Source organism: Vitis riparia, chromosome 17 (genome assembly GCF_004353265.1).
Source record: "Vitis riparia cultivar Riparia Gloire de Montpellier isolate 1030 chromosome 17, EGFV_Vit.rip_1.0, whole genome shotgun sequence".
NCBI lineage: Eukaryota > Viridiplantae > Streptophyta > Magnoliopsida > Vitales > Vitaceae > Vitis > Vitis riparia.
Genome location: NC_048447.1, coordinates 12,449,826 through 12,469,025, shown reverse-complemented (window position 1 = coordinate 12,469,025; position 19,200 = coordinate 12,449,826). Strand labels below are relative to the sequence as shown.

The 19,200-nt window shown below is 37.8% G+C and overlaps 3 protein-coding genes across 4 annotated transcripts; all 3 read right to left on the bottom strand.

The window, feature by feature from the left end:
- Positions 1-966: 966 nt before the first annotated feature.
- Positions 967-8,484, bottom strand: LOC117904892 (protein IMPAIRED IN BABA-INDUCED STERILITY 1). 2 transcript variants are annotated; one of them, XM_034817701.1, is made up of 9 exons: positions 7,759-8,484; positions 6,620-6,694; positions 5,780-6,097; positions 4,238-4,465; positions 3,781-3,878; positions 2,962-3,043; positions 2,304-2,834; positions 1,795-1,927; positions 967-1,581 (listed from the first exon to the last, which is right to left on the bottom strand). In XM_034817701.1, the coding sequence occupies exons 1-9, from the start codon at positions 8,122-8,124 to the stop codon at positions 1,562-1,564; spliced, it is 1,851 nt and encodes a 616-aa protein (XP_034673592.1). In that variant the 5' UTR covers positions 8,125-8,484; the 3' UTR covers positions 967-1,561. The 2 variants fall into 2 exon arrangements, with proteins under 2 accessions (XP_034673592.1, XP_034673591.1); XM_034817700.1 differs by having other exon boundaries at positions 6,410-6,694; positions 7,759-8,483.
- Positions 8,485-12,524: 4,040 nt separating this feature from the next.
- On the bottom strand, positions 12,525-16,308 carry LOC117904619. The gene is made up of 3 exons (XM_034817312.1): positions 15,089-16,308; positions 14,862-14,984; positions 12,525-12,953 (listed from the first exon to the last, which is right to left on the bottom strand). The coding sequence occupies exons 1-3, from the start codon at positions 15,309-15,311 to the stop codon at positions 12,796-12,798; spliced, it is 504 nt and encodes a 167-aa protein (XP_034673203.1). The 5' UTR covers positions 15,312-16,308; the 3' UTR covers positions 12,525-12,795.
- A 102-nt stretch (positions 16,309-16,410) lies between these two features.
- Positions 16,411-19,071, bottom strand: LOC117904620 (eukaryotic translation initiation factor 5A-2). Its single transcript, XM_034817313.1, has 5 exons — positions 18,858-19,071; positions 17,637-17,759; positions 17,496-17,552; positions 17,351-17,425; positions 16,411-16,788 (listed from the first exon to the last, which is right to left on the bottom strand). Exons 1-5 carry the CDS (start codon positions 18,978-18,980, stop codon positions 16,687-16,689), a joined length of 480 nt encoding a protein of 159 aa, XP_034673204.1. The 5' UTR covers positions 18,981-19,071; the 3' UTR covers positions 16,411-16,686.
- Positions 19,072-19,200: the final 129 nt, after the last annotated feature.

The window sequence follows — 19,200 nt, the reverse complement described above, 5'->3', positions numbered from 1 at the left end:
ATAGTCCCTGCTATGATTTGGGGCAGAGAGATGAAGATGTTTGTTTGGAGTGTTGAGGAAATGATAATGTGTCTGTTAGAGTCATGATGGGTGTAAGGGAGGGAGGTGGGATACAGGGAGTCAGGGACCACTTCCAAAATTCCAAATGGAAGCTCCTCTCTCCTCTCTCCGCCCTTTCCAATTTTCGAAGCAGAGCAGCACTGTTAAAACAATAAAGCTGAAAACTGTCAATAAAATTTAATAATAAAGTCCTCGTACTCACACTGTCATCATTTGGCCTCTCATGGGTGTTGTCACTTTGTGGTATTCAATCTCACCAAGTCACCATTAGACCTCTTGCCTCTTCAACAGAAGGGTTGAAGATTTAGTGAAAGCAATTATCCAACCGCCGTATTTAAAACAAAATGGTGGTGGTGACACATAGGCCCAATGCTCCCTCATCCATCCCTAAGTCCTGTCATTGTAACCATGGAGGAGCCCGCTCTTCCAAATGCTCCATTGCAAACACACCCCTCCTTTAATTCGCCATTATCTCCTTAGTCCATGTATGGCTCCATTGGATTTGTCGTATGATTTTGTAGTTTTGTGCATGTGTCGGCATTGCATGCAACCACCCGATGTTGATTGATTTCGAATCCACATTCTTGCATGGTACATGCACCTTCCTTCTCACCTGCTCTCTCTTTTCTTTTCTTTTCTTTTCTTTCTTTCTTTCTTTCTTTTTTTTTAGTGTCGAGGATAATGAAGATTTGGGTCATTCTCATTTAGTTTTGAGGCTGAACATTGGTAACAAAATTTCTAAATTCTCATTGGGAATTCGTGAATGATCAGGATCAGGCCCAATAATGGTCCATGAATAATTACCAAGCCTGGCGGCTGGTGAAATAGCTAATAAGGTGGGCCAGGCGGGTAGGCTCGGGCCAAGCTTTTTAACCTAATAATGGGCCATGCACGGGTGCACAAACCTTAGAGAAGGGTAATCTGGTTGAAGATTGGGGGAGGATTATAAGAAAAAGGTCATTCTAGTATGCTAAGGAGCTATATACATCCGACATGTTCAGATGGATCAAAAAAACTTCAAACAATCAGAAAAGTATCCAAGGAAACCGGATGTGATGGTGAGAAGAGGAAGCCTGATATCACAAGCCTTATGAACCATTGAACATGTACAAGACTATTCTCAGGTCCTAACTATACATTGCTGGGATGATTCGATATAGCCTGAAGACAAAAAAAATTTGAACAAAAAGACAAAATTTGAAAAAAAAAAAAAAACTAATTTTGTTTAAAAGATGAGAACGAATCATAATTCCAGACCTTCATTTGCTCTCCCCAGACTTTTAAAAGCTCTGTGGGCTCAACTAGCAGTTGCATTTTGCATTTTCTCAGCTTTTGTTGGTCACAAGCCTCAAGATAACGATGCTGTTTGGTTGTTGAATCATTGGCATGATTGTCGCGTTTGGCAGCCTGGTTGGATGTCTTTCTTGAGTACATCCTGATCATCTGGTCCCTCATCCGAGGCTTCTCGTTCCTACATCCTCAATCTGAGCATATCTGAAGACTACTTCCCATTTTTCTTGCCTGTAATACAAATATTATTATTGTTATCTTATACTTGTCCCTCAAGTAATTATCTGATTTAGAGCATATCCACTAACCAAATCCTGGACAATAAAGGGCAAAGAGGCAAAAAATTGTGATGGTTGATCTAAGGATGGAAAGGAAGACAAACAAATAAGAAACTAGACTACAAAAGCCTAAGCTGGAACTGTACTTCCAAAAATAAACTTGTACCTCTTTGGAACCATGATCTTCTGACTGCTTGGCGGATGTGGCGTTCATGTCTCTCTAAGAGTTCGTCAACTCTATGTGATTGAGATAACAAGGGTCCTGAAAATTCAACCTTTTCCCCTTGATCCTGATAACTCTGCAGCAGTCCAAAATTGAGATAGTCGAAGAATTGAATCAGAAAAAGGATGAAAAATAGAATTGATACACATGGGTTCACAAGTATGTTCATTGGTAAAATTAGGGTTTGAACTTGCAGGTTAAAAAAATCAAAGGATTTAATTGAACTAGTTGAAGCCCAAATAGGCATCTCCATTTTGGTTAGTGGTTCCAAATGTTATAAATTTGGACAGAAAAGGAAAATTTGCAAATTTCTTTGGACTTTAAGCCACTTCAAAATTTTGACAAGTTTTGGGCTTCTTCCTACAAACAAGCACAATAATCATTATCCATATTCAATTTCCAAGGAAACCAAGATTTCAAATTGTGATTAGTGCTAAAAACACCAAACTTACCAAATGATTTCTCTTAGCTGCCATTTCCTCTCTTCGATACATTGGCAGTGATAGTTCCTGTGAGTGGTACATATCAGAAGCATCAAATGAATCCGGACGCTCAAACTGGCCCCATTGTTTTAGCATCACACGCTTGGCAATTTCAGATGAATCATAGCCTCTAGAATCAGTGCGGCCACCATTTGAAACATCAGAATTTTCCAGCCTATTTGAATTATTCCTTCCATGCAATGCAGCGTTAGGTTCCAATGCATTACAACCAAGACCTCTTGAACTGGACCTACTGTGTGATCTTGTGGACGCATCATCTTTCCGCCTTTTTGCCCATGCAAAGCCACTTGATGTTGAAACTTGCAAAGGGCCAGAAAAGGGAATGTCCCCTTGAGATGCATTCTTCATGTGAGAAGCCTCTGTCAGTACATCAATTGAGGGCTTTGGAGGCTCTCCACCTAACTTGACATCTCCTTCCTTGAAAATATGAAAGCCATTTCCATTAAGTTTATGGGGACCTTGGGTTTGAGCAGTAAAATTCTGCACAGAAAGGAACAAAACAATCAATGAGAATTACCGTTCTTACTAACTAGTGATAATACACAAAGGTGGTGGGGATGAGTATAGGGGGGAGGAGGGAGGTAGAGAGAGAGAGAGAGAGAGAGACCTCTGCTGGTACCAGTTTGTTGATTCCATTTGGTTTTCTTGTTGGTTTTTCAGACCCACGTACTCTTCCACCAACCTTTTTCCTGAAAGTCCAGAGCATTATTCTTTGATAATCTTTTAAAAACATATTACAGTATTAGTGCTAGAAGAGTGAATGAATTCCTAAGTACTTGCAATTATGTGGAACCTTCATCAAGTTGGCTTCAGTTAGTGCAATAATAATATGGAGAAATTTCCTAAACTTCAAGAAACACAATCTCAAAGGTAAATATAATGATGGGGCTTTCAGATGTCACATAGAAATTGAATACGTCCCTAGGGTTTAAATAAGATACAATAAGAGTCCAATGTAAGTCCAAAATGCCTTGAAACAACACGGTCTCTAAGGTAAGTATACTAATGGAGCTTTTAGATGTTCCATTGAAATTGAATCGGCCCTTAGTTTCTGCATAAGATACACTATGAGTCCAACATGAGTTTGTTTTTCTTAGCACTTCCTTGAAACAAGGCTGTCTTAGAGCTTCAATATAAGTGATCAAATTTCCATTTTCATGTTAGTGATTATGGTGATCATATTAAGTACCACCAGCAAATGTATTCAAATGCTACGTTAAATGCATTGGATGGATTCAATTTGATTTCTTGCCACCACTATCTAAGAGATTGGACTCACAACACCCAAATCAAGTCAATCTAGAACAAATCCACATGCTTATTTTAGACTAGATATGGACAACAACCAAAGAAGAACCATACTTGTTTAAGCAAGGCTATCTAATAAAAAATCTTTCATTAGATAGAGAAAAATGAGAAACCTCACCTCCTTGACTCCTCGCGATTTTTAGCATCAATCTCTTTGTTAGGTGAATATTTTGGCAAGCTCGAGGGGTCACATGCATAAGGCTTTGTTTTGAAATACTGAAGATGACATATAAATTCATGTTAGAGGGATTCTAGAGATGTAAATGAAACCTTCAACATGGATATAAAATTGGCACATGCATGCTTTATTTGGTTTTGTACCAAGGTCAAGGTGCAAGAACTAGAATTTTAGTGCACTTGATTAGAAGGAAAATAAATAACTAAATTTATCAATCATGAAATATAGGATAGTAAATGCAAAATAGAAATAAACTTCTTGAGCATATGGTAGGATAGAATTGCAATTGAATGGTAGGTTAACTTCTATGCATGCCAACAAATCAAGTTCATTTGGTGCAACCTGCATATCAAGAATTCAAACAAGAAACGATATGAACATCGTTTTGTATAAATACCTCAGATGCAAGAGCAGAGGAGGCAGTCCCACGCTTATATGGTTCTACTGAAAGCAAAGTTTCTATCAGGTCCACAGAAATTGTTGGGAGATCTTTAAAGGACTCTCGAAGACAACTCTCATAAGGCTGCTGTGGTTTGAATAGTGTTGCATGAGGAAGTTTAGACTTTTTCCAGTATTCATCTGGAGGGGAACCACAAAGCTTGAAAATCTTGTGTAATTGTTCAACCTGTGGGTGGAACAATAAGATTTCTTTAAGAACTTCAGCTGGCTAAAAATCAAAACTAAATAAATGAGAGCTATTCCTCACTTAAATTATTGTTATAATACTTTCTTGGATAAGTTCTTTTATATTTCATAATATCGTTGCATGGTCAGGGTATGTACATGAATATTTTTGACAAGAAATGGTACAGGTACAAATATTTATGATTTCAGTCTTTGTAGATGGATCTGTAAAAGATTAAGACAGAAATCTTATACTTGTTTTCAAAAAATTTGATGCAAAGTATCCAGTTTTGATAATCAGGAATATCTGCTAAATAAGCAAAAATTATAAATTGAATGAGAATACAATTGAACACCATAAAAAAGGGTCTTTAAAAGTGACGGATAGCCCCCAGTTACTGAGATTTTTTTTTTTTAAATAGAGTTACCGATTTACCCTCTCTCTCAATTATAGTACACACACATACAATTTGTTTATTCCATTTTACTTTTATAACAATCACCATACGCATCAGTTGGCTCAAGTGGCAAAGAGGTTGGTGAAGAGAGGGGAGATTCTAGGTTGATTTCATTTAAAAGAAAGTTCCCTATAAAAGGTATGGTAATGGACACTGCTTAACTATAACCCAATCACAATCACATTGTGACTAGCTGCCCAGTCATTGGATTATTGTCCATTTTTAGGCTATGCAAACTAATTTAAATGTGCCTTAAGTAAGATTTTCATCTCCCTCCTATACCCAACCATTAAAAAAAAAAATCTCTTGAAAAACTAAGTTGTTCAAGTCAATTTATAATTCTTCAAGGGTGAAAAAAATTTGGTTTTTGAGGTTGTTTTGTCTCAGAAATGGTATGAAAACTTAAATCACACTTTATTTTTTCTTTTGGGTAAAATAAGGGTTTTAGACATATATGCTAGTTGGACATAGTTTAATATCACAAGGAAGTTTTACCCAATGTGAAAAACATAGAAATGATAGGTACTCCATGAATTTAGTGTGTTCCGCTTCATTTTATTTTGAATCTACTTCCAAATTGACCTTTGAAACTAGAAGGTCCGCCAATCCTCCTGGTCATCAGAAGTCATTCTTCCTTAAAGTTTACACCATATGCATCTCTCCCCCGTTTGTGGATTGTCATACTTCAGTGGAACTAATCATCTGACCTAACCAGTTCTGGTTAAAGAGCCCAATGTTGCTAAATCTACAATTTTCTCATCCTAGTCTCCATCCATTGAAATACTCAGATTATTGAGATGCTAAATTAACCCAAAATATTCTTATGGGAAAACCATGTGCTTCAGTTAAGTAATTACCTCAGTTCTCCCTTTAAGGATGGGTCTACCAACAAGAAGTTCGGCAAACACACATCCAACACTCCAAAGATCCACAGATGCTCCATAATCTGTTGACCCCAGCAAAAGTTCAGGAGGACGGTACCATAAAGTCACAACGCGACTGGTTAGAGGTTGCCTGTACACAGAGCTACAGAAGTTTGCCAACCCAAAATCAGCAATTTTCAAAATCCCTTCATTATTAACCAGAAGATTTGCTCCTTTAATGTCCCGATGCATCACACCACGAGAGTGACAGTGCTCAAGCCCAGATAACAACTGCTTCGTGTAACACTTAACCTACAAAAGAAATCAATTTTCTTTTGAATATAGAAATAAACATAGCTAAACTCAGGGGGTACTCAAACACCAAGTGAAATTGAAATAATTTCTTTTGCTTTTATGCATTTAAATGAACTTTAAGAAAATGTGCCTGGGCAATCATGTTACTGTTGTTTTTTGCTATTATAGTAATTATTCCAGTTTATATAATTGGCTCATTTGTCTAATGCAATGGAATAAGAATAGAAACCTTTTTTTTTTTTTTGTCCAGTGCATTGTCCAAATACCATCACATAGAACCCTCAGAGAACTAATCCATGAAGAACAAACCTGTGACTCACTGAACTTGATGTCAGGGCATGACATGAGTCCAGAAAGATCGTGTTCCATGTACTCGAAGACAAGGTATATGCTACACGATAATCGGGAAGTAATCAAACCGTCCAATTTCACAATGTTTGGATGGTCAAGCCTGCGGAGTATCGTTATTTCTCGTGCCATAAACCTAACGCTCTCAGGCTCAAAGTTGTCAAACCGCACCTTCTTTAAAGCAACTACTCGCCCAGTTTCTAGTTCACGAGCTCGGAACACAGTGCTATATGTACCTTGTCCGATCTGTTGAAGCAGTTAAATTGAATAAGCTTGTTGCAAGAAAAATAATCTTGTAGGGAATCTAGAATTTCATGGAAGTGGAACCATGTTCTATCAATAAATACCCAAAACAGGAAAAAGAGACTATAAATAAAATTAGGAAAAAAAAAAAAAATACATAATGGCATATGGAGAATCTACTTATTCTCAAGATGTGTAATAGAGGAGTGAGACACCCGGGTGACTCTGCTTAGTCCTTTCATAAAAAAGTACTTTGGAAAAATAGTCCACCCATAAACTTTGTGATTAGTAAGGAAAAATCCATAATAAAAGAAGAAACTAAGCACCTAATTTGCTCCAAAAAAAACTACTATAGCAGAAGTAGGTGGTCAAATTAGAGGAAGCTCAAAATTAAAACATTTACATGTTTAGAAGAAGGAGAATAACAGCTGCCTACTGAAAATTCAAAAGACTCTGTAAATGGAGGATTAAATATTGCCAAATGCCCTTTTTTTTTTTTTTTCAAATTTCTGGTCCATGGAGAGGGAAGCTACCAGGACTCATCACAACACATTGGCCAACTCCAGTCTCCAATCCAATCGTTTGGGATCTTTACTACCCAGCAACTTCAAAGTTGTCAGGCAGTAATGAAATGGAAATCATCAGACATAGGCTCCCAAATGTCAGTGCACATTGGTAGACTGCATTGATAGCAAAATGCAGAAATTTTCAACTCTAACACGTGAACTTACACATCCTCCAAGAAACATGCAATTGAAGAAACAACATTTTATAGTCATGATACTCAGTTTCTTCACAAAATTCTAAAACTCACCACTTAAAACAAGATTCATGCATGAACTTATTTTTATCAGAAACTAATGCTTTATTACGCTGAAATTATTAAGAGAGACACCAAATTAATCTGTGGATTGATTACACTCAGATCAAATTATCTGCATTAGACTCAAAAAATTAAGAAAAAAAAAAATCTTAAGTGGAAGATGGGTGTGATGATTAATTTTAATAGAATTTATATTAATTCATTCAGTGCGAAACGGAAGTTGGAAAATTTATGTACTACAAACCTTCTCCAATGTCTGGTAAGAATCGGCTCGGAGAGGGACCCAACCCTGAATGGCTTCGCCGGCGACGGCGCTGAGCCATGCCGGCCATCCGGCGGCGACTTGCTCTCCCTCCACATACTTGTGCAAATTCCCCAATCTGAAGCTCAAGGAGTCGCCACCCCCATTCGAACTCACCCTCCCTGACTCACCCAACTCGCTTCCACTCAGCCCCGACTCACCACCACCGCTCTTTTTCTTCTTCTCGAATTCCGCGGCCACCACCCTACCTCCACGGCTCCGACCCGAACCCGCATTGTCCCTAAACGCAACCGAAACATCGAAAGCAGGCGTCACCGACACCGCCTGTTTCGAGCTCACACAACCCATCAGTTAACAGTCACGAGCCACGACCCAGAACCATGGACCGGAACTGGGCAAACCCAGATCGACCCAGATCGGGAAAATGGGTCAATTGGGTGAGTTTCGGCAACCTCAGCTCCGATGGAGGTCGCGGAACAACAAAAACGAAGATCACAGGAAAACAACCTTTATACCAGATTTCCAAACATAGAACTTTCACATTCCTTGTCTCTCCACTTTGGTTTCTTTTTCTCTCTCTTCTCAATCTTTGTTGAGTTGTGCGGCAATTGCGGGAGGTGGAGGATAGAGCAATTTAATGGAGTCTCATAAACGGAATGAGCGAAATCAACGCAAAGTTGAACTTGTGGTTTGAAATATTTTTTGTGTTTTTGTTTTGTGAAATCATGAAAAACAAAAGTAAACTCCTTTTTTGTTTTGTTTTTTTTTTTCCTTTTTCCTTCCCCTTTTTTGTTTTTTTGCTCTTGTCATTGATTTTAAATTCTCTGTCTTTGTTTTCAGCTGCCTTTGCTTTGCTGTTCTCACTTGTCAAGCCCATACCAATACACCAAGCCCAACGTTTTGTTTCCATTTGCTCTATAAGCTTTGTCTCATCCTCAATTCCAACTAAAAAACAATTCTCATTAATATATATATATATATTAATAATAAAACTAAATTTAATTATTTTAAATTCCATCAAAATTAAAAATAATTCAAATATGGGATTGTCACAAGTACAATGTCTTCATAAATTCTTTTACTTTATTACCCATCTTCTCATATGTGTAACATTAATAACAAAGCTGCATAACTCACATTTAAAGAACAACTGATACTTAACAAATTTAATTAAAACCATATGGAATGAATTTGAATTTGAATTAATAAATGGGTTGCTCGGTAGTATGGTCTGTCACAATTCTATTCAATTAAAGTGATGTGACATGTTTTTATTGACGATCCAAAGCTGGGTACATGTGTCCTGCCCCAAAGGTAGGGGCTAGGGCATCTTCTAGTAGGGGGTGGGAGGTGGTCACATCCCATGAGAGCCAATAAGAGAGCGCGTAGTGGAGGACTTGGTTGGATGGTTGGTGTGCTTGTTGTTGACAAATGGGGGTGTGTGAATAAATATGGGTTTTTCATACTCAGTTTTCTTGGTGTGCTTTGTCTGCACTTGTGAAAAGGCACAAGAGGGAGGGGGAGGTGGAGGAAAGAGGAAATTGATTAAAGAAGGGAAAGGAAAAGAAGTTGAGAGGGGAGATAATGAAGAAGACCACTTCTTCCTTTTTCAATGACCTCTATGGTGCAGTTCCCACTTCCCCCTCCTTTACTCCTATGGGATTGGGCCCACACGTTGAGTTGGGTGGGGGCCCATGAGCCAATATGGGTCAAAGCATCTCTATGTTAGATTTCTTTCTGCAAAAATGCCCCCCATCTTGTTGGTGCCACTCCTAATCAAAATATCTTTATTCAAGTTGTATTAAAGGGTCATATTTTGTACAAGCAAACCCACTGTATTGAGCTCATTTAACAATCAAAATATACTTTTGGTGGGTTAAAAAGTGATACCAAAGTTCTACCAAATGGGACCTCAATGTGGTGAAGAGTGGGTTGTCTTTCTTATCTCTTTTTTTTTAAAAAAAAAAATTATTATTTTTATTTTTTAAAATTGGTTGTTGTTCCTGAAAAAAAAATACTTTGTATGTGGGGAATCTCCTAAGGTTGGAGACTTGGGAGTATGCACAGTGATGATGAGAGTTGGGAGCATTGATGGATGAGCAGTGATTGGCCAACAGCCTTGTTGGGAAAAAGTTTGAAAAGGGCACTCAAAAGGGCATTGTAGGCATGAAAAGAAGTGGCAATCCCAAAGCACATGCTGCACACAATTGAGGGTCTTTGCTTTCCTACGAAATTGGGAGGAGCAACATTCTCACCTTTTCCACCTGTATTTTTCTCTTCTTTTCTTTTCTTTTCTTTTCTCTTTCCCACCTCCTCTTTTATTTTTCCTAAGATTAATTATATATGAATATGATGCCACCATCATCATTCATATGACCATCATAACAACATATTTCCAAAGAGTATTTTTCATCTACTACATTATTTAAATTAGAGCTCAAGTTTCAATTCAAGCTCAATAATGGGGTGGGTAGCTCATGTTTGGAAAAATAATTTACCCCATCTACTCTACTACCCAATTTTATTCCACAATAAAATGAAAAAGGAAATCCAGAGCTAAAACAAAAATTAAACATTATTAAAATCCTCATTAGCAATCTTGTAATAATAGAAGGCCAAAACTTATTAGAAACCCACATGCATGCAGTGTTCTTTTTATCATAGTCTCACTGCTTTATGTTCTCCTTTTAAGAGTAGTTGCCCTTTGGGTAGATTTTATATGATATAAACCTTCTTTTAGCAGGTTGCATGTTGTGTGATTCCACCACTACTCCAACTCTCGTATAAAACCATGATTGCTGCCTCCCATGAGCTAATCAGGATATTTCTCATGGGACAATTGCACTCAATAGCACTCATTCACAATGATAAAAACAAAATATGAAGCCAGTTGTAGAAAATTTTGACAAGACCAATTTTCACTGTGCTCTAAACCATCTTCACCTTCTTGCCATTCTGGTGAATTCCAAGTAAATCTAGTGTTTATTTTTCCTTCCCGACATTTTTCTTTGATGGGTAAATAAGGGTTTGTTTTAAAAGGGGTGCAGCAAGTACAAGAAAAATATCCAAAAACATTCTATGGAACATCCAAAAATAACCTACTTTCCACCTTCTTTTTTTTCCCTTGGTGGAGAGGTGGTTTGGCTCCACAAAGAGATGCCTGAGCATCATTGCTACCTTGTTCATTTTTCATTATCTAATAAACTATGCATAGAGGAATATTTAAAGACAACTGGCAAAAGGAATATGCCTATAGCCTTTTAATTTTGCTTAAAATTAGCTTCAAGGTTCAAGAACAACACTCAACTGAATTGTTGAGTTCAATGGATTGCCTTTGGGTCTGATCTCTAAAGAGCGGAGGAAGAAAATTAGATTTGAATGCCCAAGTAGATATGCTTTATTAATGGGCAGATGGGCAAAGTTGATAAGCAATACCAAAACCAACTAAACCAAATTCAATGGCAAGTAGACAATGAAATATCAGACAGAAAAAGTGGTCAAAGGTAGCTCTGGTGGGGTGGCTATCTCCAATCACAATCCAACCACTTCACTCACAGTAAGGGAGCAAGCAATATTAGGATTAGCTTAGTTTCAATTTGGTTGGTGAAAGCATTACATGGCATTCATGTGCACAAGAGAGGAGAGATGTGGACATAAATTTTGCCATTATATCAGCTGTATATTCATAGACTCTATGAGATGGTTATTTTTCTCTGGAGATTGCAAAAATATGAACAAGAATGACTGGGCAAAGCAGAGTATCATGATCATGCAGTCCAAAATGATATGCCAACACACAAATCTGTACACAAAAGGGTTTTGTGTGTGTGTGTGTGTGTGCAGATTGGTAATCATAAAGAAAGTTTAGTCATTACATATAGATTCCTTTCAATCTGGTGTGGACCCATTACATAATGTTAAGGGGGTTGTCAGTGGACTACTCAAAATGACATAAGTCAAAACTTCTAAAGAAAGCTAATGGTTGACAGCTTTGAGTTTACTACCATAAGGATCATTGCACAATACCAAACCAAGGGTTGAAGGAAATGATGGACTCAGAAGAGTGGTTGAGAAGGGACGGAAGGAGATTCACCTTGACATTGTTCACAGGAGGCATGCTTGATTTGAGGACTTCAACTCTAAATTTTTTTGACTTTTTCCACCTTTTGTGGCCTAAAACAAGCTTCTAGAGGGGGCGAAGTGGAATATTTGTACATTTGTCTAAAACGATGGCATGTATGTCCAGAAACCACATTTTATTCAGGAAAAACTCATTCATGGACCAAGAAGTTATTCCGCTGCTGCAGGAAAATAAGATTCCTCATGAAAATCTGAACCATTCCCTGAGATATTCCCAGCAAGAAGTTTTTCAAGGTTCATGGGCTGCAGGTTAGTTGGAAGGCACAGCAGCAGCCCTGTGTTAGTTTCTTAGTTACCTGATGATCCACATATTGCCAAACTTCAATGTCTTGATCTGGCCCAGTTTACATGTACAATGTCTACCATGTCGGCTTGAACCCAGATGCATTTCATTGAGTTTTCCATGTAAATGCATGATGAAATAACAACTGCTGAAACAAAGTTTGTCCCCACTATGACTTCAATTAAAATCCATTTCAGACCTCAGACTTTTGTAGTGGGAAGTCACAAATCCCTTTTCCATTATAGCCCACAAGTATTATATTCCTAAATATGTGCCTGAATCTCATCTTGTTCTCAACCAAACACCATTCAGCAGGGAAAACAAATTTAAAAAAGAAAATAGCTTTTATTATAAAGCACAGCTAAGCATCCTTTCTTACAGGGTTTTGAATGAATGTTCATTACAATCTGCTTACAGGTCAGATGGAAATTTCAATTACAATAATGCAAATCAAATGCATCAAGATGTACTTATCAATTAAAAAATGTTATTCAAGATATCTTGTGTGTCCACAAGTCAGAAATGACAAATTCAACAGAATGCCTGGTTCAATTTCTTCCAATGTAGATCTGCTGAAAAAGTTCAATCAGTATCTGTTATAGAGACTCGTCATTAAATGGCAACTTGCAAGCTGCCATGCGATCTTTGGGCTTGTATTGCCCAAGCATCTCGGCAACAGTTCTACAACGGCACTGGTTTCCTGGGCGAATCACATCCCCATAAACAGCCATTTCAATTATGTCGAGCTCCTTATCTACAAGGTGTAAAAAAAAAAAGGGTTTTTTAGGCATATATTCCACCATTTTAGGCAAATGTTTCTACAGCAGCAAGATGTAAACACATTCAACTAAAGGGGAGATCAATTGAGAGGTGCAGATTAGATCAACAGTAGAGCAGGAATGTTTTGAGGATGGGGTTAAGACCCAACCAACTCAAGTTAAACCTCAAGCCCAACTACTAACTGTTAGTACTGACCACTAGTAAGTATGCATGACACATATCTTTAACTTTATTGCCTTGACTAAAATTCAGGTCAATGTACTTAACTTTTAACAAAACAAAAAAGATACAAATAGCCTAGCACAACCATACCAACATTAAACAACCTACATGAACCCATGGTTCCACCCTTAGGGCAGTGCCACTGTTAGTTTCCAATCCAAACCAGTGTCAAGTTGCTGCTCTAGTTGAGTCTATGATGCACTGTTTGATTGGTACCAAATGGAAGGTTCTTCTGGGAAAAAGCTATGTAATTCAATGATTATTAGGCCACTGAAGATGAAGGCAAACAATCTGCAAAGATGCCAGATCATTCTAGGATTCATGAAATAAGCATTAACTACTGTTCCCATTATTTTCTATTGGCAATAGGCCAAGATGGAGCCATGATCCTTTTTCAATATTTGTCATTAATCATATCTAGATAAACTAATTAGTGCATATTTTACCAAACTAAGTTCTTGGAGAAATAACTTAATGCGTTTAATACAAATAATTACAAGGGATATCCACATCCATGAGCAAGGGATGAAAATTGGACAATTTTTTGTGTCCAAGGGACAAAAAGGCTTTGGAAAAATGGCCAGGAGAAGGTTGGGATATACAGCATAATGACATCAACAGAACATAAGACTTGCTCTGTTGGTGGATTGGTGAGTTAGTTTCAAGCCAATCTAGAGAACATTGAAGAGCTGGAAAAACAATAATTTAGCCCCCAGAAACCAAAACAACAGTTCTATATTGGACCTAGTGAGCATGTACTTAAAGGGTATTTTGATGCAAGTTTTAGCATGAGACCTGACTGAAAAATCTATGAGCAGCCATGTTTTCTTGTTTGGAAGCAGAATATTTCTTGATAAAATAGAAGATAGTTGTGTGGTTACAGATATATCAAAAGTAAGTATATGGCTTATAATATGACAACAATGTATACTAAATGAATATGTTGTTTCTTAAACAAAAAATTGAAACTTGACATCCCAAACAAATCAATCAATGTGTATTTTTGTTTCTTCCCTTTTTTTTTTTTGCCAAAACGTCCACCATGTTTCCATACACTGGTGAAGTAAAAGAACACACTGATATAAATTTTAATAAAAACTACCATCTAGCAAAACGAGGAGAGTCATATTCTCAAAAAGATGGTGACATATTCTGAAGATATAAGCATCAACTCTGGGGGGATTCATAGTGCTTTAAGTGTTAAACATAAGCGAATTACAAGTCTATTGGGAATATCTCGAGGATGTTTGAGAATAAATAGAAACATCATTTAACAAAACCTCAGATTAAAGCTCACTAAGAACTGAAGTTTTTAATTCGGTTAACAGTAATATCACAATTCCAAGATGCCAGAGACCGGAAGAGAAGGATTTGTACAACGTTCAATAGTAGCAGTAATCGCGCTTTAATGGTCATCTAGAAGATGAGGCAGCCTTCAAATAAGTTGATCAGTTAAAGTTCCGTGAAGCGTAAGGCAGACAGCATTTTTTTAGCAAAATCACAATGGATTTTCAGGCTGAAATAATCGAGTATATACTATTCCAAATGGTGGTACTTGCATTGTCCCACTAAAGCATCATTGTCCACCAAATCATAGAAATACAGGAGAAGAACACAGATGGATATTAAGAGTGTAGGAAAGGAAAAGAAGCATAAATACCAGTAAACTTGACATCGCAAGAGTAACCTTGCAACTGAGTTTTGTCCACATTGTCTTTGTCTGATTTAAACCTATTTACCCTTGTTTGAAGGATCTGACAATTCTCTGGTACGGACTCACCACCTGCAACCTCAACCCAAAAAACCCAATTCACAAAACTTGATAAGCATTCAGATCAGTTAAGTAAGAAAGAAGAAGAAGAAGAAGAAGGAGAAAGGGAGAGGGACCTTTGGAGAAAGGAATGATGTGATCGTACTCAAAGCAGAGACAGCCTTGGCAGTTGCAGAAGCGCTTGCAGACGATGTTGCCGGCGGCATCTTTGCGCCATCGATCAGGGTGACGACCTGGCACTGCATCGGCTTTAGCCCAGCACAGACTCTTGGCTTTGGGGTCGAAGAACCTCGGTCTTTCCTCTTTGTCACGAGAACGATGTGGCGACGACGAACTCATCTCTCTCTTTCTCTATGCGCGATTCGTCTAGGTAGGAGAGAGAATTGAATAGAACTCTCCAGACATGGGTTTTTGGTCTTTTAAACTGTATTGGCTGGAGGCTTTATCAGGCTTACGTGTGCCAATTGCCGCTTTTTATGCATTCAGCATTCACTCGTCTCTCTAGTTAAACATATTTATGATTTATCGTGTTGAGTTAACTATAAGCAAATATATTAAAAGCACTGGGGGATTCAAAACAAAGACGAAACTGACATTATCCTCTCAAAGAAATCAAGAGATCGATTCGTTATCAAAGCAAACCGAGACGCTCTCAATGGCATCCCAATTTCCTTTTCAAGTTGTCCACTGGCAATCCCAATAGACAGATCCGAGAGGCTAGCTTCTCCCATCCAAGTCTTACTAGATCTGCCATTTCCTGAAACCACCTCCACCTCCTCCAAATAGCAACGGCGCATAGCCATTGCCCTTACATTCTTCTGAAGACCCCTCGAAACATAACCCCCACCATGGATGATGGAACTAAGCCATTGTGGCACCGGGTATGGCCCCGTCAATGGAAGTAGAAGTCCGACCCCCTAACTATGCGTATACTATATTTAGTCAAAGTAATTACCCACATGTAAGCGTAACATGAATAAATGCATCTTCACCCACCTGAAGACTTAGACGACAGGTAATGCAATGTTTCGGAAAACAAGGAGACTGCAAGATTTTTAGTTAAATGCATGCTGGGTCCTTGGCAGAAGCAAAAAATAAAATGACAGATAATACAATTTTAGAAACAGGAGACTACAAGATTTTTAGCTAAATGCATGCTGGGTTTTTCGCAGAAGCAAAATATTATATGTAGGCCCATCATTTATCTTCCCAGAGTGGGATGGGCATCACATCAGTCAACAGAACCTTTGTCTAACCAATAACCATTAGCAGTTCTTTAAAACATTGATTCCACCATACTGACTGAACATATTATGGCAAGACTGCAAAATTCTCTGTTTCTCGAGAGTTTTAATTCATTGTTTATATGGGTTCTCATTTGCATCAGCTGTTTATATCCATGTTCCAGAACACACCAACACCAGAGTGGAACCAGCAGTTTTCACAATAAAACATCCAAAGTATTGAATTAAGACTAGATAGTAAGGAAGTTTTTGATGAAATAAACGACCCACGGAACATCAAGACACCCAACATAAAGAAACCAGTACTGTAGTTTTTGCTTCCGAATCCACTTAAAACCACCCCCCACCCCTTCCCAGGCTCCCAGCCACTAAAACTATATCTGCAGAGACTGAAAATGCAAGCTGTAAAATGCTCTTACAAAAATCTTTCTGCTAAAATAGCAATAACAGTCTGCAAATAAACAAATAATCTACTTGGGGCCAATGTCCTTGAGAGCACAGATCTGCTCCTCTCCCATTGCAGACATCACACTCACAACCAAGTCTTTCCCCTCAGCAAAACCATCCTTGATCTGCACCCAAAAAATATACGATATCAATATCAGAATACCATAAGGGAGCAAAAGGATAATATAGCAATAGCAACAAAATGGAAGGAAAAATTCCTTGTGCAGAGCAACCATCCAACCAAACAATGAGGGTATGCTATGGTATATTTCAAAAGAAAACTGAAACATAACAACAACACACATCAAACAACGACCCATAGATGTCTTATTTGTTTACACAGATATAAGGGACACCTAGTGTGAAAATTCCCACATCAACTCAAATAACATGGTATAGAAGTTATATAATATGATTTGACCCTGAATATCCTGGCATGACAGAAACAGGTTTGAAGTTAATTTCATCACTGATGGTCATTCTGTTTTTTACTAAAAAATTACTAAATGTGATCGTTTCCTATCTGACATGAAAAAACTGAAAAGCATAAAATTTATACAGAAAGTGAACTCCTAGGACGCCAATATTTAAAACGCAGCTCAAATAGAATAGTTCAAGTTCCTAACAGGAATGTAAAGGGGGAATTTAATGTAAGTCCATTCCCGGAAAAAAGGGCACACAACAAACCTGGGTCAGCAGATTGTCATCAGTTGGGAGCCTCAGATCATCCTTTGTGTTACCATTTTCAGTCAGCAAACTAACCTGAAATATTTGATCTCATCAGAACACAAATTTAGAGACAAACAAGACTCAGGTAAATGGAAAAACTTACAAATCCATCCTCAGAAATATCAATCAGCTGGTAATCAGTACGATTGACATGAGGAACCTGCAAACCAGAAACGGCACCCATTAATCCTGAAAAAGTGTAAGCAGTAATAGAGCATCAAATTAGACCAACAAAAGCTCATACATCACAGTTGTGGGAAGATGGAACAATATCCTCAAGCTTTTTCCCATTGAAGATGTCAATCCCAACAAAGTGGCACTTAGCATGACCATGCTTGCCGGTCTTAGAGGTGGAAACTTCCACAACCTGATAAAATAAACTCTAGGCATTAGTTGCTCAGAAACCAAGCAAAATAAATAATTCATATCAAATACTGTCACATTAATAGCAAAAACACAACTGAAAAACAAAGCATCCATAAACATGGTACTCAAGTTCTCCTAACAAATTATCATCATCAAAATGACTATGTGCAGATTCTTATACATGACCGAACCATCCTAAACAATATCATGAACTAGAAGAGCTAAACTGAGTAATAGCAATAGCATGAGAGTAAAATGTGCCTGAAACCATGATCGTTTTAAATCATATAATTTATATTACAAAATCCTACAACTAGGATTAGAACCTTTGGGATTTGGGAATCAATTCTACAGAAATATCTGCTTCTATCCTGTTAGAGTGAAACCACCACTCGTCATTCGAGCTCGGTGGACTGAGAAATTAAACTTTTGGGGCATATATGTTACCATTAGTACTACCTTCTTTACTTTGTTCTTTGCTTTGAGTATAACAGTAGTCGTAATTCAAGTTCTTCCCACATCTTTGAATTTGATCAGCTTTGCCAAAGAGGAATTATTTATTGCAGAAATTGGTTGAAACCAATGATAATTTGATATTTTAATAGTTTTCCATTTTAAAACAAAAAAGAAATTTCCATTTTGCAATTAAAATTGCAAAAGTTCGAGATCCATACGAAAAAATATTCAAGAAAAATCCAAAATCATAAACATAAATTTCACATCATAATAAAAATTTGAGAATCAAAACTCACAAAACGAAAACAAAAACAAAAAAAGGCAGCCCTAAAACTGGGAATGATACATTCACAACTGAGAACCAATAAAAGCCGCAATCTCAACTCAGATCAAGCAAAATCAAACCCCGGAATACAGCAACCTCCACCGAATAAATCCCAGGGTTGATTGAAAAATTACAAAGTAAAGGATCTAAATAAATTCTTAAAGCAGTATAATAATAAAAACCTAAAAGTCTGAAGAAACAAACAGAGCCTCAAAAATAACATTCAAAAAATAAAATCGAGAACAAATTTTGCCATGAAACAAGCAGAATAAGGAAAAACGACGGATCAAGAAATAGGAGATCGGAGCGAGAGTATACCTTGCAAGGGCGAGACTTAATGACAATGTACCCGTTCTTGCGGATCGTGCCAGCTTGCTGAGGATAGGTCTTGGAGGCTCCGGCGTCGCCCTTGGACTCAAAGTGATGCTCCTCGTCAGACATGACTCGCTAGATCGGGGACTCGGATGACTCGCTGGTTTCTGACTCACTGATTCAGGGGAAGCGAGTTTTAGAATCGGAGCTGCAGAGTCCGAGGAGAGAGACGTGGGCTTAAATAAGGGAGAGGTGGGTTTGTGCTAGGGTTTCATAGCCACCGTTGATATAAGATGATGTAGACGGTCCGATTTTTATCATAATTTTAATTTGGATTTTGGCGTTTAGA